We start from the raw sequence: 22,250 nt of genomic DNA, 5'->3' as shown, positions 1-22,250 counted from the left end.
AATAATCAACGACATTGTGACCCATGTTTTACTCTCTCTCACTGTGTCTTTAGCAGCATAAGCCTCCCTAACAGATAAGAATGTCAGCATGAAATGGACTCTGAGTACATGGTTATAAAAATTGGGGTGGTTTTTTTGAAGAGTATATGATACCCTTTCATCACCTTTGCAGCCAAGAAGTGGACTATTTGTCTAATGAGGGGAGAGTGACACTGACAGCTTAATGTTCCACATAAAAGAGTAACAGAGCCTGGCAGCTAAGAGCGTTGGGAGCAGCAAATTTCCCTTGGAAGTGTGAGCTGGGTGCTGCAACCCCACCTTGAAACACTGGGGTTGAAGAAAGCACGGGGTAGTTTCAAAGAAACAGTGTATCAATATTTCTGAAACAAATATTTCAATTTATGTTGTGCAGAAAAATCCCTGTTAAACAATTTTTTTTCATTTCTGAATGGCAACTAAACCAAACAGTGTCATTCCAGAGCTACAGGCATTGCAAACTTTGACCAGCTATTGACAGAAGGAAAACCCACCCTGTGCTAAGCAGGTGTCATTATTTTTCAGCTCCATCCCACCTTAACTATCTGGAGAATAACATTCAAGTGCAGAGGCCAGTGGAGGAAAAAAACCCCACTGCTGCTGGCCAGCTGAGCCGATAGCATAGACCATACATGGATTTGGAATGAAGGGCATTAGACTCACAACCTCCCTGGTGCCAAGAAATACACAGCTAAAATCAGCAGCTCAGAGATGAGTAATGCACAAACATGGTCCAGAGTGTTAGAAGTGTTCAAGCACTTCCAGAGTATGTTGGGTAAATGAGTATCTGTTTCCATGGCACCAAAACAGCACAGAGATCACGCCATGTCCTTCAGCGGTTCTCTGCTTCCGTGCCCAGTGAACGAGAGCAAAGCTGACCTCCAGGAAAACACACCCTAGCTCCTGCATGGAGGAGCACAACGAGGTGCCCTCTTCATCTAGAAACAATGTTCGTGGGCAAGAGCTGCCCAACGCTGCTGGCAGCCAGGTGAGCCCGGCTGGGAGCCACCAGCCCCCCCCTTGGAGCCCAGCCAGCTCTGCTTGAGCCCAGCCTTTGGGCAGGAGGATGAAGGGGCTCCAACATCAGACAGAGGACTTGTAATGCTGCTTCTGTGTAGTGAGATGGGAGGGGTTTTTTTGCAAGAAAACCATAAAACTGTAGAGCTTAGAAGCATGCAGGATTCAGAGCACATTTACATGGCACTGGGAGAACACTCAAGGTGTTAGGAGACTCTGTCCTTGTCCAGCTGCCTCTTAAGAAAATGTCACTTACATGGACTGGCCCATACGCAAACTGTTTAAAATGGGGTATACACCTAGGTTCTCCCATGTGGAGAGGGAGCACACAAGCAACTGTTCTACTTTGTATGCCTACTGAAACCAAAGGCAGAACAATTTATTATTCCTTTATTAAATATGCAAATTAAGTATGTTACCCCTGAAATTGTGCCAATTAGTTGTGTCCAATTCCCTCAGTCCAATGCTACTTTCAGAGTGGCCAAAATGATTGCCTTACCTACAGTAAGGGGATTCCATCATCTCAGTGATGTCCTGCCAAAGGGACGTGACTGGCTAGGATCAAAGAGACTTTGGCTGAGGTCTTGGAAGGCAGTTTTTTGGTTTGCCTAGAGTCTGTTTGGGGTCAGGCAGCTGGACCTCTGGACAGCTGATGATCTCAGCATTTTTTTTGGAGAGATCAAGTATGGGGAGTACCTTGTGTCCTGTAGTCACAGCATTTCACTGGAAACTCACAGTTCTGTCTTTGTTAGACGTCCAGGGGTAGCCCAGTGCCTGCTGGAAGTGGTGCTCTGGGACAGGTCCTCAGACCTCTCAGGAGAGGTGAGGTGTGTGGGCAAAGACAAGGCTGCTTGGAAGGCACTGCTGCCACCATTCAGATACAGTCTGAAACCCTTGCCAGTGGTCAGAAGAAGAGATCCACCAGTACTGACTCCCTGAAATTTATTCTGGGATAAATGCCCTCCTACACTAAAATTCCACCATGTATGTCTTTAGTACCACTTGTACCCCAGAAGAGAGTGGTTTTGGAGTGGACAAAATGATTGCCCTACCTACAGCAAGGTACTGTGTGCCGTGGGATTTGTTGGCACAGAAAATACTATCACAAGCAAGGGTTTATTACAATGCCATTGAAGACGCTGCTGCAATCTGCAATGTCCCTGGCACAGAGGTGCACCAGCTCACCCTGTCTTCATCCGTGACCGCTGCAGCTGGCAGCTGCTGGCGTTTGCCCCCAGGCATCCACACCCATCCTCGCTTCCCACCTTAAGATAGTGCATGACTGATGCTTTGCTGCATTATGTTTGTAGGAACATTTTATTCTATTAAGGCACCTCCAGAAGCCAGATGTTCTGTTTTAGTAGGAACTTCCTTTTTTAAAAACAAGCATTTCTGAGCTGATGTTATTTTTATTCAGTTCTCCCTGTGAAACTTCCAAAGACAGATTTTCGCTTGGCAATGTCATAGCAGGGTATGAGGGAGAAATTGCCATCCATCTGCCTCTGTCTACATATGTATATGTACCCAGGGAACCTACTCAGGGAACACTACTGATACTGCAAAGTGAATATTCATATATTAGGAAATTGCTTTACTAAATCACACTTGCAGGCCCACTCCAGCTCAAGTTACATAATCACACATGCTTTTTCACAAGGTCATCTGTGCTTTGGAGGCTTCTGTTGGACCTGATCAGGCGTGGAGTAAGGAGTCTGTGTTGTAGAAAGCTCTAGCCTGTAGGATTCCCACGTCTTTTGTTGCAGAAGTCAAAAGGTATAAACTAAATGGGAGATGAGGAGGGTGTCCCTTCCCTGACAGCTGGACTCCACACCAGCCTCTGCCATGGATTTCCTTTCTGAACTGTGTTACATCACGTAACCAACTTTTATTTTCTCACACAAACCCCTGGAGACAGACCTGCAGCCATGCTGAGCTTCTGTAGCTCCAGGGAGGGTAAACAGAAGCAAGTACTTCAAACCAGCCCCAGCCAGCCTTCCAGTTTGCTCTGAAAAACCAGACACAATGTGGTGAACACCAGTCATGCAAATTGACTGAAATGGCTCTGTCCTTTGCATTTCTATCACTGATATGAGGATAATACCTTCCTCTGACATCACAAGAATATTAATGTTGTCATAAGGTGCCAAGCTGTAATAGCCTTGTGTCCTCAAAGATGGAACCAGTGAGCTCACATGCAATGAATGTCTTCTGTGTTCAGCACAGACCTTGAAAAGTATACAATTAACAAAAGGAACAAATTTTCCCCATAGGGCCTCTCCCTCATCAACCAGCAATCATGATTTCTTTTATTCTTAGAATTTTTCACATTTTGTAACATTCAGAAGTCAAAAGATCAGTAAGTCTCAATATGCTCTGAACTCCCTGGCACTTAAAGCTCTAACATAGGCAAATGCTGAAATTAGAAATGAGCCATGGGACAGATTTTCCCATGCTTACTAATCAAGAGTCACTGATGTAAGGATTTCTCTCCCAGGCTAAAATCTGTCATCTTTCTCTGGCACAAAATTTATTTAGCAAATAAAAGGAGACCTGTGACCTCTGTATATGTTGACTTGGATAGTTATCATTTCTAACTCTCAGGTCTCACCATTACAGTCACCCCACTTCTGTGTTATATAAGATGCTGTGGCTGTTAAAAAAGACACAAATGTCTTGAGGTTAGGCTGCCTGGAGAGGGGCCTAGTAACAGCCTGTTTGCTGAGCCTGTGAGTCATGGAAAATGAAAATAGAGAAAAATCTACTAAGGAGCCTCATCCATTCCTCCAGCTGATGAAGTACGACTCCCTAGAGTATTACATGCTCTTCATATCTTTGTCTGGTCCAGTTTTAAATTGTATTTCTATACCTTTCCCTAACAAACTATTCCATGGTATGAATGTTTGGAAGTTTTTCTTGAACTTCGTACTTCGGGTTTTTTCCTCTGTTTATTCATATAATTACTTTGAGATTTGGCTGTGAAAACATAAATGTGAGAGTTGAGCAGTGTTTTAATGATCAGGAAGGGAAGGGAGGTGTCTGACAGCACAGATCATGGCTTTCAGTGCTGAGGTTTCATGACTATTAGCTAGACAAAAAGAAAATTTGTAGAGTGCAATGAGCAGCAGGTCTGTTTCCAAGGTGGCCAGGCTAACTTGAATATCTTTTTGTCTTGCAGAAGATGAAGCCCATCGTCCAAAGAAGACGATCTACCTCATCTGCCATTACCAAAGCCCTTGGCAAATCAAAGTCCCATTCCAGGTAGAGGAAATACCTTTCTGACTCCTGTTTCCATCTTTCTGCCTATACAGACTGAAATCAAACTGGTTTTCAAATTCATTTAACAATGTTGAGGGCAATTTGGTCCTGCAGCAGGGGCAGGCGGGGGCAGGTGGAGAGGGACGAAGCACCAGACAGACGTGGTGGGTTGCAGGACATGGGCTGCATTTAGCACCCCTGAGGAGCATCCTGGCGTTCCACCTCAGCATTTCCCTGTGCAGCCACCCCCAGCTTACTCACTGCCAGAGCCCTCTGCAGCCCTTGCTCCATCTGCTGGACTGCCAGGGGGAGGGACAGCCCTGAGAATTGCCTCTGGCTCAGCTACAGGTACACCTGGGCAGGTTAGGGGGCTGGAGCTGCTTCTGGAGGTGGAGGGAGTGTTGGGAGGCATGCCCAGACCCTGATAGCCCTGTGCAGGATGGCATCAGCTCAGGATGTTTGTTGGAAGAGCCGCCAGACCCAGACATGCTCCAGGACAGCCATGTCCCTGTCAGAGGACAGCAGCTTTCCCTTACAACCAGCTGGGGTAGTGGAAAGCTGCCTTCCTTGCCTGCATCTCCATCGAGTCTCTGCTGATGCTTTGCTCCTGCAGTGTGAAGCACTGGGAATGTCAGCAGTCAGGGAGCCACATGCCAGACATGTACATCTTCTGCTGAAACTCTAAGTGTGCTTACTTAGCCCTGAGCTGAGCACCTCAGTTCCAACAGTGGGAGCTGAGTCCTCCTCGACCTCATCCCCTCTTCCTCCTGCAGCACTGTGTCGCTGCTAGAGACAAATAAGGGGATACCATGGTCCTTTCTGCCTTGCTCTGATAGCAGTCTTGTAAATAACATTTCCTGAGGGATTTTTTTAGTTTGATTTTTTTCTTTCTTTGTAAGAAAGAGATGATAAAGCTGAACTGATTGACATTTTGATCTGGACCAGCCCTCCCGAAGAATATCCCTTTTGTATCACACCATTGGTGATCGATGCACAGTACATCCTGCTTCTCTGGAATGAGTGTGGGGGGGGTCAGTTGAGACTGGATCATTTAATATAAAGGGCAGGACTGATTTTCATTTGGTTGTCATTTGACAAAGTTATGTGACTTTTTTGTCCTTCCTCCCACCCACTCTAAATTGCACTAGGGGAAAAAAAAAGTGAGGAAGAGAAACAAATTCTTGACTTTATTTGGCTGGAGAACATCCTTGTGAGGGAGGGAAGCTTTAAATGTTTCTTGTGATGTATTGCTATGGAGGGAGCTGGTCCAATGCCATCTTTGCTTAGGCCACCAGAGCATCAGTGAGATTTTTTTGCTATCCTGCTGTTGTGTTTATAAAGCTGGGTAATCTTCCAGCTTTAGGAAATCCACTGCTAGGATTGTAAGATGCCATGGCTCCCATTGCTCAGCTGATAGACATGGAGACCTTTTAATACCATATCTGAAGGTTATTTAGCTTCTCACTTGTTACCCCACAGCTGCATAAGCCAAGGATTCACTTGTTGGTGGCTGTGGAGAGGTGAGGAGGAAAGAGGTAATTTCTGTTTGCCAGAGTGCAGGTGTTCCTGTGACTGGGGGATGATTTTAGTAAAGCAACTACTGGCTCGTTTTAACCTCACTCCTGTGAAATCAAATGAGTTCAGTTATGATGCCAGTGGAAACTGAGTTAAGACCAACAATGTCAAAAATACTACACTTACAGCTCGTGTGGTTTTTTGTTTGCGTAGAGTGCCCTCAGACTAGAGAGTAGAGCAGTAGAGGGTAGAGCAGAATTGCTGAGGGGTGAAGGGAAGGCAAGTATTCTTGCCTGCAAGCAAGATACACATTTTTGTCTGTGTGTAGAGACAGGAGGATCTCTGTGAGTTTTTTTCTGTGTCAATCTAAGGCTAGGTTCACTAATTAAATCTAATTAAATCAGGGTTAGGTACATGAACACACTGTGTGAACATGAACATGAACTCTTCCATGTTCACGCAGCACATCCCACGTGCTGAGACCCAGAAATGGCTGTGGGAGCTGTTGTGTGCCAGCTGACCTGAGCCCAGAGCAGTGCTCAGGAGGTGCTCAGTTGGGGTGCTGAGGTACAAGCGAGGAGATTGCGTTTGGCAGAGCTCTTCCAGCTGAGGACAGTATAGGGAGAGGGTCTGGTTCAGTCCCCATTGTTGACTGCAGTCAACATGCAAAAACCCTCAGGGTTTTCTGGAAATGGTGAGCACCTGCATGAATCCCAAAAGAAGCTGGATGGCAGCCAGGCAAGCCAGAATCAGATGTCTGGAATTAGAGGAGTACATGCAGTTCATTTTCTTTATGCTGCAACTCTTGTGCTGACAAATTGTTCCGTTTGGATGGAAAACATGCGCAGTAAGGGCAGTGCCCCCCACGCCCAGCTGAGCCACGCCATGAGCTTTCCATGTTCAAGTTGTAGCTCACACACATGTGCAGGAAGTAAGTCTTTTACCTGAGTGAGAAATTACTCACAAACTACTATTTCAGCAGCTTAACATCACAAGATTTGGTGTGGGCATTTAGGCAATTTTCCATCTGTCTGAGGCTGGTAAAGTTAATTGTGCAGAGTTAGGTGAATGTGGGTCATAATAGAGAGCAGTAGGGGCTGGGAGAAGCACGGGGCTATCAGGCTCCTCCAAAACAGATGCCTGTGTCCAATCACAAACCCTTCTATGAAAAGCTTCTGACAAAGTCTTGTGATTTTTCTTACTCCTCCAGGGAAACTATTCTTTCCTCCTCCCATTCAGACAATGGGCTGCCAAGTGGGGTGTTCAGCAGCCCAGGCTCCACCTTCATCCTGGACGAGCGAGTACAGCTAACCGTGGGCCTGCAGACCCAGGAAAGACACCTGATTTTGTTCAGTGATATGCTGGTCATTGCCAAGTCCAAGTAAGAGGAATTCCCACTCATTCCTTTTCCCAAGTATGTGCTGTTGAAGCTAGGCTCAGTACATGGTGGGATTTCTGGGGCTGTCCTGTGCAGAGCCAGGTGTTGGACTCAATGATCATGTGGGTACCTTCCAAGTTTTGAGATTCTGTGATTCTATGAGACTCTGATCTATTTGTGGAGCACCTAGCAGCCTCCAAAACAATGCTTCTTTAGAAATGTGAATCTAAAATGTGGCATTTCCCTCTTCCACTTTTACAAATTCTTCTTGGTATTAGTGTTTCACTCCATTTGTCTGAAGGGAAAGGTTGTGTAATCAGTTTTGCCCTTTCCCTTATTAAGTTGCTTGAAGATACATCATGAGGGCAAGAGGTAGAAGGACAAAACTGATTGTCAGTCTGACTCCTTCTGCCACGTATAGATGAAGAGCTGTCACTGCAAGACTGGAAGGGTGCATGATCAGACTCTGGAGGTCTAGATGTTGGTCTCTGGCCTAAGGAATTAATAATTTCCATTGTAGATCCTCCTCCAGCCTGAAGCTGAAAAAGCAAGTGCATCTGAGTGAAGTGTGGACCGGCACCTGTCTCAGTGAAGTGACAGAGAAAAAGATGAGTCCCGAGAACTCATTTGTCATCGGCTGGCCTATCACCAACTATGTTGTCACCTTCAGGTATCTTATCAGACATCAGACCTCCCTCTGCATCCCGGTAGCTACTCAGGTCTCCCATGTGTCAAGTGAAACAATGACTGAGGCTAAAGGGCCCATTTCCTTTTCCATTTCCTTACCTTGAAACCTGGGTAACCTGTGCTGGCAGCAAAAGCTTCTAGGAATGGCAGACATTGGGAAGGAAATACTAGGAGAAAGAAAATAGCAATTAGAGGTCACTGCAAAAATAACGAGGTGAGATAACTCCAACTTCACAGAAAGGGATTTGTCCCTTATCTGGACACTCACCAGTATGACAGGAAACATGGTCCATTTTGTTGCTGGGATTTTTTTGTTACTATTATTTTTATTATTTGTTGAAATAGAACAGAAGTAGGGAAGGACTGTGCTTTTGTTCCAGGGCTTTGCAGGAAACAACTTTGACTTACAGCCATATATAAATGAAATTGGGTAGAGTTTCAGAAGGCTGTTACCCATTCAGCACTTGTTTGATGATCTGCCTCCCTTTTTGTCTTCAGCTCAGCTGATGTGAAGGAACGATGGCTGTCAGTGTTACTGTGGTAAGTGATCCTCCTTTCACCCTCCTTCTGGGTGGTTCCTCTATAGGCCTTAGAGAAATTTGCATGTCAAATTGTACTCTGATTTTCAGCATGTTAAGTATCTAAGTACTGTTTGAAAAATCCACCTTTGAAACCTGAATATAGATGCCCCTGGGAGAGTGCAAAATTGGTGTTAACAGTTGGGAAAAAAGGGGTCCATCAGAAGATAATATTGTTGGAGCATCCTTTTTCCTTTGGAGTTGGAGGTTGACTTTGCTAATCACTGTGGAACTGTCAAAAGTGTTACTGATTCTTCAGATGTTTTTTGATTTGAACTAAAATTTTTATTACATTGTATCTAGAGGCTACAGTTCTTTCTTTTTCCTTTTATGTTTTGTATGTTGCTTCCACTAACACCCAGACAAAAGTGCTTATATAGGAACAAAGAGGGGAAGAAATCTTCTGATTTATGGAGAACAGTAGTGATCCTGAGGGAACACTGGAAGGTACTATGCAGGACACATCTATCTGCACTGAAGTACTGCATGTGGGGGGAGTGTTAGTCTTTGGGCTGCAGGTGGATAAAGAAGTCAGTAAGAGAGTGTGACTGCACTATGAACATTACATTCATATATGTCATAATTAATCTGTATTTATTACAGTGCCAAGGAGGATGTCCCATCCAAATTTTAGGGTCCTTCTCAAATTTGGTTGGGAAATTATATGCCTTCCCCTTTTCTTTGACTTTCAGGCATATCAATGAGGTAAAACAAAATGAGTATCTGAAGAATCTGACCCTTCAGATCTTTGTGCTGGATGATGACAACTGTTCTTCCGTAAGTAAGGCAAAGAACCTGCTCATCAGATCAGGAGTACACAGGGGTCTGTGGAGTAGGGAAGGGAAGGCAGGGCTGTGCTGGTATTCCAGTTTTAAATTCAAGTCCCACCTAAAAAGATTTAGAGGGTGTGCATCTGGGTATCCGCATCCTTCCCACTGGAAGCCCATTTGGAGGGTTTGAGAAATGAGGAGGTAGCCACACCCTTACCAAAGAGCACTGAATTCTTAAGATTATTCTTCACCTCTGACTTCTTTTCTCTTTTCTTTTTGCTTCACTTCAAAATTCATGACAGTTTGTGGCTGAGTGCCCAGTCAATTCCTATTTCCAGTGCTATGAGTTGAGGATATTGATCACGGAGTCACTGGTGTGTTGTCCTGAACTAATTTACTGGAATGTGTCCCAGTCTAGCATACATTTCTTGGCTTTGTGCCGAGCTTGGTGGGCCACATTTGCCTCCTGGGTATTCTTCCCTCAAAGAGTGACCCTGGACACTCATGGTTGATGAGCATTACCATGTTCAATATTCACCTTTTTGAGTGACAGTGGCACTGTAATCAGTCAAACACTGATGGGATCAAATACAGCATTTGAGCACCATCCGCCTCCTGTGATTTCTGCTGGATGAAATCTTTGGATGGTATAATAGACCCATGACAGAAGAAGTAGTGGAGAATAGCTTTTGTGTTGTATAGCCATCATCCTTTCTGGTGTAGTTCAAATTCATACAGCTCATCCAACCATCATCATTTAGTAAAGGCAGTCATTAGACAGAGATGTGACATTTTCCCCAGATTTTCAAGCTACGAGAAACTATAACCAAACTTCTCACCTTTGTATTAGCTTCCTGTATTTTCTCTGTTTGCCTTTCTAGACTACTGCAGTCAATGTGTCCAATGTGGAAACTGCAGAGAGTGTGATGAAGAAGACCCTTCTACAGCTTGGGCTCCCTGTAAGTGGCAGTTGCCAGATCTTAGCTAAAGATGCTGGCAGCATCTGGTTTACAGGATAGTGTGGGTGTGGACAAGCCTAGATTTGCTGTCTTTTGCTCTCTGAGTGGAGGGCAACCTCATGGACCCTCACTCTGGCCCCTCTCAACTAACATTTTTCTCTTCTCTGTTCCTTATCCAACAGGGCAGGACCAGTGAACACCACCTTTGGGTGGTCTCAGGAAAAGATGAGCCTGCTTACCCTCTCATTGGTAAGAGCCCTCCCATATTGAGCATCATTTTGGTACTTAATACTGGCACCAGAGGGACAAGTGATAAATGATACTTTGTGTGTGGCAGAGAAACATCACAAACATTGCACTCTTCACTTAAAAAGCAATGGTAGGGACATTGTTGCTGATGGGAGGTGTGACACCAAGCTGCTCTGAGATGTCACTTGGCTTTTATGGTGTCAGCATCCACATTTAATCAAAGCATGGTGACATCTTTGAAAGACTTCACACTTACCTCCGTTTTCCACGCAAATCTGTGCATTTCTGGGTGGGAGCCCATCACACTTTTCAGCAGATGCTCCAAGTAAATAGGAGATCTTTAGGCTGGTCTAAGAAGTACCTTCTTTGCAGCAGATATGAAGCAGGGGTAGGACATGCCTCAAAGCCTGATTCAAACCCTCTGGCTGCTGGTATGAGCTTGCAGGGCTACAGGCTTGGAAGGCTGGTCATACTGTCCTGCTCAGCTTTGCAGTTATCTCCTCACAGGCAGAGCAGGAGGTCAGGGGCAGCCTCATCCCATCTTTTCTGTCTGTGATAGAGGTGTCCACTGATGTCTGTCAGAGCATCTCCTGGCACTTCCCAAGCCCTTTGCCTTTGGGCTCTGTCAGAACCAAACAAATTGCTGCAGTCATTCAGCAAGAGTGTGTTAGATCTAGAGGAAAGCACTTCAGCAACTGAAAGAAGCAGAATTTTTAGATGGTCTATTGGTGACTTACAAGCCTTCAGTTAGGAAGCTAACATGTTTATCCTACTTTTTTGGTACTTACGTATTTTTCATTGCATTTCAGTTCACAAATAATGAGACTGCTTTCCACACAAAACGTTGCATCATATTGAAAACCCAGTTTGTTGCATATGGGTTGTTATCTTCTGAACTGCTACCTTAATCCAATACTAAACTGACCTCACAAACACATGGCCCACTAGCGTCAATGCCTTTGCAGGCTGTTTATTTGTAAACTTTATTTTTTAACAATTTGTGTTTAGGTTTTAGAAACTCCTCAGGCTTGAGGGAGAGTAGGTGTGTATATGGGGGACTTGAGGACAATAACAATAGAGAAGAGTGCTACAGATCTGTAGGGGATGATTTCAGAAATAGAAGAAACAGTTTAAAATAAACCACTGAATTTTGTCTGTTAAATGCTAAGCGTTCATCATGGTGATCATCAGTGCTGGAATTTTCCAATAACAATAAGAGTTTTTAGCATAGCTCTGCATCTTTGCTTGCTCTTTACACAACTCTGCTCAACAGGGCACGAGCATCCCTTCAGCATCGCCTTGAGCTGTCTCCGGGACTCTGCTGACCAGCAACAAAGAACCAACAATAACACTCTCCTGGCTGATGGGACAGAGGCTTCCTTCCTTACTCAGCTCCCAAAGGAAAAACAGTGTCAGTTTGTCCTGAAACCCAGACTCCAAGCTCTGATGCAGCTGAGGAGAGGTAGGGGCTGCAGGAGTGTGATATAGGCAGATAGAGACTTTACTGCTCTCCAGTGCAGTGCTGAACTCTTCCTGGCATCACACACATATCCCAGAGTTGCTCTCATACCTGAATGTAATGTAAAGAGGAGGAGATTGCAGAGAGGTGACATTTCTCTGAGCAAATGTTCAGACTTAGCTTTCAGTCTTTCATTAGTCTTTAACTGCAAGTCATTGTAATAGAATCAGAAAATGCTGAGTTGGAAGAGAACCATCAGTATCATCGAGTCCTGGCCCTGGACAGGACACCCCAAAAACCCCACCATCTGCCTGAGCGCTTATTGAAGTCAGAGAGCCTTGATGCTGTGACCACTTCCCTGGAGAGCCTGTTCCAGTGTTCAACCACCCTCTGGGTGAAGAACCTTTCCCTGAGATCTAACCTAAACCTCCCTGACTCAGCTTCATGCCATTTTTTCAAGTCCTTTCACTGGTCACAAGAGTGAAGAAATTCTTACACTGCAGAGACAGCGAGGTTCCCTGAAGAATGATGATTGAGAGTTTTGCTGATGGTTGAGAGATGAACAAGTGGTTTCACTGCCATATGTTGTCTAACCATCCCCATTAAGAGTGCAGTTAATAAACAGGTGAGGGTAGAAAGTCCTTGTTTTGCTGGGAACTCTGCCTCCACTCTAGATTACTCACTGGCCAGCAGGAGGACAGACAGGCCTGTAATGAAAGTCTGTGTTTTCTTTCAGAGTCACTGCAGAAACACACCAAGAGGAAGAAGTCCTTGATTGACTGGGCCCTGCGCCGCAGCACCAGCACCCCCACGGGCAGCCCTCCGTCACAGTCCCCTACCACACCACAGAAGCTCTTCGGCCTGTCCCTGTCTTCTGTCTGTCCTGACGGAATCCTTCCCAAGCCAATCATGGTAAGCAGCAGCCTGGACTGCTTGTCTTGACATAAACTTGATGTGTTTAACCCAAAATTTAAAGCCACTTGCCATATTTATGAGGACTGAATGAGGAAGAGGACCATTGTTTACTTGTGATTCAGATTCAGCTCAGTAACAAGGTTGGGAACAACCCTCTCCTGGGTAATCCCTATCACTTCATTCACAGATGTCTGTCCTGTTTCAATGGGTGTCTCCAACCAGGTCATCTCCAGCTGACAAGGGTGATGTCAGTGGATCCTGCCATGCTACATAGCCTAGACCTCACTCACTGCAAGAGTCCCCTGGGCTCACACTTGTCACAGGATAAGCATGTCCACATGAACTGTATCTGCAACTTGGCTGTCAGGTTCTTGTCCCTGATTAGATCAGGATAAATCTCTTGTATTGTTTTCTTCCCGTTACTGACTTGGTCTTATGCTAATTACATTACAAGACATGATGTATAATATACACAAACAAGAGGGTAAAGTGTTAGGCTCTTAAGTACAACTGGGTTTTCTCCTAGGATATGCTGCTCCTCTTGTACCATGAAGGTCCTTCTACTAGGGGCATTTTCAGACGTTCTGCCAATGCCAAGACTTGCAAGGAATTGAAAGAGAAGCTGAACTCTGGAGATGATGTTCAGGTAGATGGAGAGTCAGTCTTTGTGGCTGCAGCAGTCATCACGGTATGTTTGGCCAAGTAACTCAGCTGTCTGGGCTAATGGTACCTTCCTTCTTTAAGGAAGCAATGAGTCTTTATGGGTAGAGAGGGATTTCAGGGGAACAGAAAGCATTTTCCAGCAAGGAATGTTTTCACCTGATGGCTTGGGGTGTCTTTGTACACAGAGGTATCTGCCCAACACAGTGATGCTGGTTTTCACATGCAGACATGTGCAGCCCCTCAGGATGGGGCTTCCTTTGGCACCTCCCTGTACCAAGCCACCTCCAGCAGGAAATACAGTGATGTCCACCTGTAAGATAGCCATGATGTCTGTACAGTGCCAAATAACCTGAGAGATGCTGCACTGACATATGCATAAAACCCTTTGGTGGCAGCAGCACAGATGTTCTCTGTCATTTCTGAATGCAGAGAAGAGGCTGCAGAAGGTTTGGGAGGACTCGTACCATTTGAGTGCAGATGCTCTGCAACCCCCAAAAACAGGTCAAAGGAGCTGACCTGTGCTCTCTGGACCCCAAGCCTTCACCCTCTGATCAACCAGCAGGCACAAAGGAAAGCAGATGCTAAATCCAAGCAGAGGGGTTGTGGGTGGGGGATGAAGCTTGTGATAAGCCCCATGTTTCAGTAAGGAAAAGCCTGTATTTTGCACTGGCAATTAAATCTGGTCAGAATAATTTAGGCACCAAAGTATCCAAAAAACATCCCCTTGTTCTTGCTGGCCTGATATTCAGGCACTTTCCAACACAAGACATACATTGAGTTGTTGAATGGTCCCCTGAGAAAAACCAGCAGTCCTCCTAGCTGAGAAATGTTTCAGAGAGATCTGTGCGGAGCCTCAGGGCTGAGTCCTCTGCTGGAGTGGAGGTCAGTCCTACTCTGGAGAAGGGGCAAAACAGGACTGCCTGTTCATCCTGCAGTGCTGCCATGGAAGAGTCTGAGGAGGACAGCTTGGTGGGCGTGGCAGGGGAGAATAAACATGTTTGTGTCATGTCTTGTTTTATCTTGTGTTTTATATGAATAAACAGTGACTATATGCATTGTGAAACTGAAACCAGGAATTCAAAACTGACCAGACTGCTCTACATATATATATTTAATTCAGGATTTTCTCCGAAATATACCTGACAGTGTTCTATCCTCAGACATGCACGGACTGTGGATGGAAGCTGTGGACACAGAAAATCGGGCACATAAGATTGAAGCTATAAAAAGGTTTGTAAAAGACTTTGTTAAAGTTTCTTTTGGTGGGAAAAGGGGGAGCATATGACGCTAAGAATAGCCTTCGTTTTCTGGGAGATTACTGGAAATGCTCCAGGCCACAGTGGAGGAGCTATTGCTGATTGCCATTGTCACTGATCAGAAAATTTTCTTTTCAAGGGTCTGTTTTGAACATCATTAACATTTCTGACCCCAGAAAAGTCATTAAAAAATTCTTTTCTGATGATTAGTTCAAATTACCAGAACAAGTAAACTGAAAAAGCACAGTAATTCAGCCACCAGGAGTGCATCAATGGTAGCAGAATTAGATCTTCAATGACAGTAACTTTATTCTTATGTGCACAAAATGAGGCTGATCATCATATTGGCAGTTAGAAGAAACAGCCCTGTCAAGGTGGTGACCAGGACCTTGAAAACAGCTTTACTGCCTTGAAACTGCTGCCACGAGCAAGAACAGTTTATCAGCCTCCTGTTGGATATCCAGTATATTCAACCACAGCTCAGCTCAGTTTTTGAACCTTACCGTTTAGCCTGGGCCTTCTTTCTCCATGGTCTCCATAGCACAGGACACGGCAGTGGCGTGGTCTGGCACGCTGCTGGCCTGGAGCTGTCTCCTGTCTCCTCTGGGCAGTCCCTGTTTTTTCAAGGCATTGTGGGTTCCCTCCCATGTGCTCTGAACCCAAGTCCTTTGTCCCTCTAGCTCTGTGACCAGAGCAGGTGGGCAATATGGATGCAGAGTTGTGGCTCTCACATGAGTTGGTAGAGGGGAGTGACACAGACTCACCTTATTATCAAATGGGGATGTCTCAGGCTGGGTACAAAGGGGCAGAAGGGAGCAAAGCTTTGGAATGTAACTTCTGGTATTCAAAGAGCAGATGTTTGTGAACAGCACTGTTTTCCTTTGTTCCCACCCCCTGAATAGTCTAGTCAACCAGCTTCCAGAGGCCAACCTCATCTTACTCAGACACCTCTTTGGAGTCCTCCATCATATTGAGCAGAATTCCGGAGTGAATCAGATGAATGCCTTTAACCTGGCTCTTTGCATAGCACCCAATATGCTGTGGCTACCAAGTCCCACTGGGCCTGAAGAGGAGAGCCGGTCCACAAAGAAGGTAATCTTCCATAGGTTTGGCCTCACCTCTGTGTGCCCCTTTCACTGCTTTTTATGGGCACTGCCTTTTGTTGTCTAAGGAAGGCATAGGGCCAGTGACAGTGCTGGCTGAGTGGCATCCAGGCCCCATCCTTTCCCCTGTGCAGCTGTGCCCATGCCGGGAGGGGTTTAGCTCCTCAGACTGTCCAGGGTGAACAGGGAAGTGGTGGTTGCTTTACCAGATGAACTGCCTATATGGTCAAGCAAGCACAAGAAAATTGGAGCAGTTGAAGTTGGACACTGCCACCTCAGCTGGGACAAAGTAAGCAATGAGCATGACAGTGCACCAGAAAGGAGGAAGGCTTGCTTGTAGCTTCTGAGGTGTAAGCAATAGTGAGGAAAATTGTAGAATGTGCTATACCTGGCTCACAGTACCAGTTCACATAGTTCATATTCTTGCCTCAGGTGTTCATACAGATGCACTACCACATTAATAACAGCTTCTTGAGGAAATTACACCTTTGAAAGAAAATGAGAACAATCTGGGTATGATTTTACTTGCTGTAAATGGCTGGCTCTACTTTCATGAAACTGAATCTGTGAATTCCTGTCTTTGCCAGGTGGCCTTGTTAGTGCAGTTTCTGATTGAAAACTCGGGAGAGATTTTTGGGGGTGATATTGCTTCCTTGTTCCAAAGACCTGACAAAAAGAAGTCCAAAAACTCAGCAGAATCTCTGGGTAAGTTGGTGGTAGCAAATCTTCCAGAAATATTTAAAATCTTTTAATAGGTAAAGTCCTCAGACAAAAGAGTTTGCTTTACCTTCATGTTTCTTCTAAGGAAAAGCACTGAAAACCAGTTGTGTTTTCAAGCATAGGCAGGAAGAGATAGCAAAGCAGAAGGCTGAGGTGCAGAACCTCCAGTGTGTCCCCAGGGACTGCTGTCTTTCTCTGTGGCTGCTGTTAAACCTACTCTAGCCATTGCAAGAATTTCGTGTAGCCATAGCACTGCCATGTCCCAGCAGTCTTTTTATTTTCCAGGTTAGTTCTGTAAAGCTAAACCACATGGTTTGTATGGAGAGTTGTCTCTGTTATCTATCCTGTGAATACAGGCCAGTGGTGAAAACTTAGGTCATCAAGCCAGCCAGAATTTTTTTATTATTGCCTGTGAGAATAATGGATCATCTTTGTTTTCCCATGGGCTTGATATAATTTCCCTGTTTTAGTTGTGAGGTACTTTATATATGGCAACGAATTAATTTGTGTCCTCTGCCCCAGACATAGGTTTGGCTCAGCATGATGATTCCTCTGATGAGCTGGAGTTTTCCATTTGTGATCCAGTAGGGCCAAAGCACCACCTGGAATCTGAAACAGATGCCATGTTTGAACCACCCAGCAGCTTGTTACTTGATGAGGATCAGGAAGACTGGGACTTGTTCAGTGAGATCACAGCCTGCTACCAAAGCAAAGCCCGGACCAATGCCAGTGCAGACAGCTATGAGCTCCTGGAGGAGGATGGCTCCTTCTGTTCCCTCGGTTCCATACGCTCGCTCAGCCCAGCCAGGGACCGGTGCTCCTCAGAGCCCAGCGTCTGCCTCAGCTCCCAGCTGCCTGCACAGAGCCATGAGCCAGTGGCCCGCCAGTCCAGCTGCGATGCCACCATCATGAGCAGCCACACAGACTACATCCACAGGCTCAGGCAGCTGCAGATGGAGAGCCAGAAGCTGATTGATGAAGGCCTAAGCCCTGGGGTTAATATGGCCAGGCAGAACTTGTGGCAATCACCTCAGACCACCTCCAGGGTGAAGCAGCTCAGCCTTCAGAAGTCCAGCCTGTCCAACAGGTCCAGCTTCTCCAGCCTGTCCTCTACCACCACCTCCCCTTCTGCCTCCTCACTCAGCTCCTTAGACAGTGCTTTCTCCTACTGCTCAGAGTCATCAGCAATTAGTCCCACAGATGTCTCATCCCTGCCATTCATGTTTGGCACTTCTGCTAGGCTTCATGCTGTGTCTCCCACGGCTACCAAAAGGTCCCAAAAGGAGTGGCACAAATCCTTCACATCTCCTGTGCCTTTACATCTGTGCAATCTGGACAGTTTTCAGAAGGATGAACCCAAGGCTGGAGAGAACAGTCATTGCTCTGGAGAGCAGAAAAGTTTTCCATGTGTGAGCACAGCTGCCATGGGAAGTCCATTCACTGACATTGACTGGGAAGAAGAGGAGAGACAGCTGAGTTGTTCAGGGTGCCCTGGCCCAGGGCTCAGGAGCCAGGATTGTACCAAAGAGTTTGAACAACACCCTGAGTTCCCAGCTGCCAGCCCATCCAGCGAGACATCCCCACAGGTCAGCCACCAGCAGCACAGGGAGAAGACAGTGAAGAACATAGAAATCAAAGGCATTGATGACTGCCCTCTGAGCCAGGAAAGCCTGAAGCGCACCAAGATAACTTTTTATGTGGCCCCAAATAAAGAAAGCTCTTGGGGGTCTCAAGTGGGAGAAGAGGAGAGATCTGTGACAAACACCAGCAGCAGAGACCCACCCAGCAGCAGCAGTGAGCAGAGCCTGTCCAAGAGCTTGCAGACTGTGAGAGTCCACATCCCCCAGACAGTTTTCTATGGGCAGAACACCCCCCTTGTCCTGCAGTCCATCTCCAGGCGCTACCACCATAAACCAACAGTCCCATCCCTGCAGGCCGAGCACAGAGAAAGCCCCCAAAGTGCCTCTGCTCCCAAGGAGCTGGAGAGACAACCAGTGGAAATGGCGCAGGCGCCACCCCAGAGCAAGGGCTTTGACACATTCAGCCACACCATCCGCATCATCCTCCCTGACTCCATCCGAAACACCATCAAGGAGTATTTCAAGCACGATGAAACCGAGCCCTGTCCCCCAGCAGAGGTGGAAGCAGTGGAGAAGGAACTCCTCCGGAGCAGGGTGGAGTGGCTCAGGAGCCAGCCTCTGGCAGAGGTGACTGCAGAGGAGCATGACACAGCAGTGTTTGCAGAAGAGACATTTGTTTAAGGTGATGGAGATGGAGAAACTAAATATTTGTGTATGTGCAACAGAAAATATTCTGTAATATATGATCAGGATGTGTATGTAATGATGGGGCTCAATACTCATTGGGGGGGGGGGGGAGGGGCTGTGTTTTCTTTTTGCCCTTTTCTGATGGCAGAGACCACACTGGCTGGGTGTGTAGTGGACTGAATACCACCAGACTCTCCCTGTCCATGAATTAGCTGACCTGTATAGGGCCTGACTCCATTTTTTTTTATAGCAGGAAAAGAGAAATGTTGCTTTATTTTCTCCAGTCAGCTGCTGATGTGTGTGGATGACTGGACAACTGGGGCAGCTACTGCTCCTTAAGAATTAGTTAAAAATCTTTACACTTGCACAAAACCCACCATTATTCACTGTTCATCACCACCATTCATCCAAAGGAAAATCCTTCACCTCCATTCCAGAAATCACTGCTGCTTCACTCTGCTCATCTGTTTTGTCTGTTGTGATCTAGCTCACAGTCCACATCTGTTACTTGTTGAGGCTGGGTTCCAAAATCAGCAGCTGGAGCCCAGAGTCCAAAGTCCAGCATTCACTGACAGACAGCATATGTAACATTTTAAACCCAAGATTGCTTTTTTCTGGAATTAATTTTGCAGTGATTGTTTCTTTCTCGTACCTTCCCCAAAGTTAGCATTTGACAGAGACACAGTTACTATAAAGGATTTTAGTACTGTCACTTTGACAGGGCTATGAATGTTCTTCAGTGTCCTCTGGGAGTAGCTCAGTAGCTAGGAGTTTCAGTCCTAGTGAAAGTTGACAATATTCTGTCAATGCTGATGCCCCTTTCTAGAGGCAGTGTGGATGAGGCAACTAATCAAATTCCTAGTCATGCTGAGAGGGACTTGAGCAGGGCTTGGTTTTAGCATGAGGTCAAGGAGTTGTGGAAGTTGTCAGGAATGATGTGCAGTAGATGCTGAAGCAAAGTCACATCTGGCCAGAAAGCTGTCAGTCCATACAGTGAAACTGTCCAGGCTTCATCACAGATGCTGGCTCAGAGAAACATTGAGTTCCCACTCAGCAGAGAATGTGGCCCAGTGCGCTCCAGCAGAATTGAGTTTTGGGAAATTCCAGGCAGGGATGCGCTAAGCAGGCTGCTGATAAGGACCAAAGAGATGCAGCTAGTGGACTCCTGGAGCATCCCTATGATTCCATTCAAAACCATGCTCAGAAGTGCCACAGACTTAGTGGGACTTGTTAGAGGGTTGTAACACTGCCAGCTGAGCTCTAAAAAGATGCTGAGAGCACCACATTAGTTTAACAGGTTGTTTTAAGAAAAGAGTAGGAAAAGTCTCAAAGGTTAAAAGGTTTGGGATGGTTCATTTGAAAGTTACGTGAGAGTTTTCTATGGTGGTATCTGTCAGAGAGACAATCCTTTTACTCAGTGAACAGTGAACTGGTGGAGAAGAGAAATACATGAATCCTAATGACTGAAAGGTAGTGCTTGTGGAGTAAGTACCCCTGCAAGCTGCTGAGTGTCTGAAAATAGCCAGAGTTGGAGCTGCATGACAGCTGCCATGGTTCAGTCCTTGCACAGAGGGGAAAGCCACCTGTGTAAAGTTATCTAATGTCAGATCCTCCACTCATCTGCCAGGTGCCTCTGAGAGTCAGTGACAGAAACCTGGCCCAGTACTCCAAATTCACATTATCAAATACTAGGGCAAGGGAAAAGGGGGGAAGCCTAGAGCCCACTTTCCAAGGTGTATACAGTTTGTTTTGTTAGATGAAGGGTGTTTAACTCTCAGATGTGGCACAATCTGTCCCAGGTCACCTTTGTGGCCCTTGTATAATGAAAGGTGTATATAATCTTAACACAACTCCACCACCACTATAATCTTCCTCACACAAGAACAGCAACAAGGCATCCACAGTCTTTTTTTCCAGTTGTAACTGTTTTAATAAAAGACACACAAGTTGTCATTGTGGTGTTGTCACCTTTTCTCTCCTTGCTCTTGCTCCCCTCGCCCCTGTGTCAGGATGGTACCATTTGCACTGAACTGCTGTAAAACACACTCACCTCCCAGCCCAGGTCTGCCAGGTTGGCCATACTGCCAAGAAGCCTTCTGCCAGCACCTCAGTCTAGGCCTTACTCCTGTCTTTTCAAGGTGAAACAGCACTAAATATTGTAAGAAAAGTCTGCCTGTTCTTGGAAAAGAGATTATTCTGTATTCTAAACATGCTAACAGATTGTAAATTCAGTGGCTGGGCTCAGGTCAAACAAAGGGGACCTGAACCAAATGCAGAGTAAGAGCTCACAATTTGCATCACCTAAAAGGAACACAAGAAACTTAGAGATTAGTTTATAGAAACACTGGGAGAGGCAGGAAAAAACACACAGTTTTCCTTGCCTCATCTTAGGCTGCCTGAGCACAGTTCCCTGGGTAGCTGCTCTAACCCAGCTCTGTATTAAGCATTTTCCTTTATTTAAAACAAAACAAAACCCTGCAAAACATAGTACAAACCAGGGTTCTGGGCTTGGAAATTTACAGCACTCCTTTTCCATGAGCTAGGCAATAATGCAACTCAGAGACCAGTCTTGAAAATGTTCCACAGCCCCCAGCTTGCTCATAACAAGAAATAAATACAAAGACACTTGGTTGGCTTTCTGCTCCAGAAAGGCCACATTTTCCCTTAATGTACAGCCCTGAGACACAAATAGGTTTCCCTTCTTTCTCTGCCCTTTTGCAGACCATTTAGACCACGTTGGCCTGTCACATACTGAAAGCCCCACTCACTGCCCCATCGGGTGCAGGCTCTCGGAAGTCGTGTTACACGGTCACCACACAGGAAGTGAGGCGCCTTCAGGGCCTGCTCCCAGTACAGACCAAGGCCAAACAAGTCCAGGTCACTTGCCTTGAAGAGAAATTACTCACGCAGTTCAGCCTCATCTTATTTCTGCTCAGGATATATGATTTCTTTCCTTATCCTGCAGGCTGACAGAAACATAACAGAAGAGCCCGAGGCAGCTGTAGTTTACTTTAACCTTTTCAGTTCTATTTCTGATGATTCAACAGTCAGGAAAGGCAATCTTCTAAGACATATTCTCCCTCATCCTTTGCAGGTAGCTAGCTCCCTTGTGCAGAGGGCTCTCCATTATCCCATGGCACCTTCAATGGGACAGACAGCCCCACCAAAGAGTAGCACAGGCTACTTTGACTCTCTGCATTTCAATAGTAACAGCTTGTCCTAGAAACTCTTTCTTCAGAGGTCACCTACACTCTGAAGAGGAAAACAGCAGTCATTCAACCCTTCTGAGCCAGAAGCTGCTCCCTCCCTTGCCATCCTGCCAGGATGTGTGCAGAGAGCTGAGATCTTCCAGCAGCAGCCTGGGGTCCAGCTTCAAGCTCACAACAAGGTGGGGACCGAGGAGTGGGACTGCAAAGCTCTAGA

General features: G+C 45.9%; 1 protein-coding gene across 1 annotated transcript in view; it reads left to right on the top strand.

The window, feature by feature from the left end:
* LOC104691271 (rho GTPase-activating protein 20-like) overlaps positions 1 to 20,780 on the top strand; it is a 30,701-nt gene extending 9,921 nt beyond the window's left edge. Inside the window, exons 2-15 of the mRNA XM_039572134.1 lie at positions 4,229 to 4,311; positions 7,034 to 7,204; positions 7,722 to 7,871; positions 8,387 to 8,428; positions 9,159 to 9,243; positions 10,118 to 10,195; positions 10,378 to 10,444; positions 11,718 to 11,906; positions 12,640 to 12,815; positions 13,345 to 13,506; positions 14,602 to 14,711; positions 15,640 to 15,829; positions 16,428 to 16,545; positions 17,083 to 20,780. Of these exons, the coding sequence (XP_039428068.1) occupies positions 4,232 to 4,311; positions 7,034 to 7,204; positions 7,722 to 7,871; positions 8,387 to 8,428; positions 9,159 to 9,243; positions 10,118 to 10,195; positions 10,378 to 10,444; positions 11,718 to 11,906; positions 12,640 to 12,815; positions 13,345 to 13,506; positions 14,602 to 14,711; positions 15,640 to 15,829; positions 16,428 to 16,545; positions 17,083 to 18,821 (3,357 nt within the window). The 5' untranslated portion in view covers positions 4,229 to 4,231 and the 3' untranslated portion in view covers positions 18,822 to 20,780. The remainder of the gene's footprint in view (positions 1 to 4,228; positions 4,312 to 7,033; positions 7,205 to 7,721; positions 7,872 to 8,386; positions 8,429 to 9,158; positions 9,244 to 10,117; positions 10,196 to 10,377; positions 10,445 to 11,717; positions 11,907 to 12,639; positions 12,816 to 13,344; positions 13,507 to 14,601; positions 14,712 to 15,639; positions 15,830 to 16,427; positions 16,546 to 17,082) is intronic.
* The last annotated feature ends 1,470 nt before the right edge of the window (positions 20,781 to 22,250 follow it).

The sequence above is a fragment of the Corvus cornix genome, chromosome 4A (genome assembly GCF_000738735.6).
Source record: "Corvus cornix cornix isolate S_Up_H32 chromosome 4A, ASM73873v5, whole genome shotgun sequence".
NCBI lineage: Eukaryota > Metazoa > Chordata > Aves > Passeriformes > Corvidae > Corvus > Corvus cornix.
Note: the sequence above shows the minus strand (reverse complement) of the source record. Positions and strands in the feature narration are given on the sequence as shown.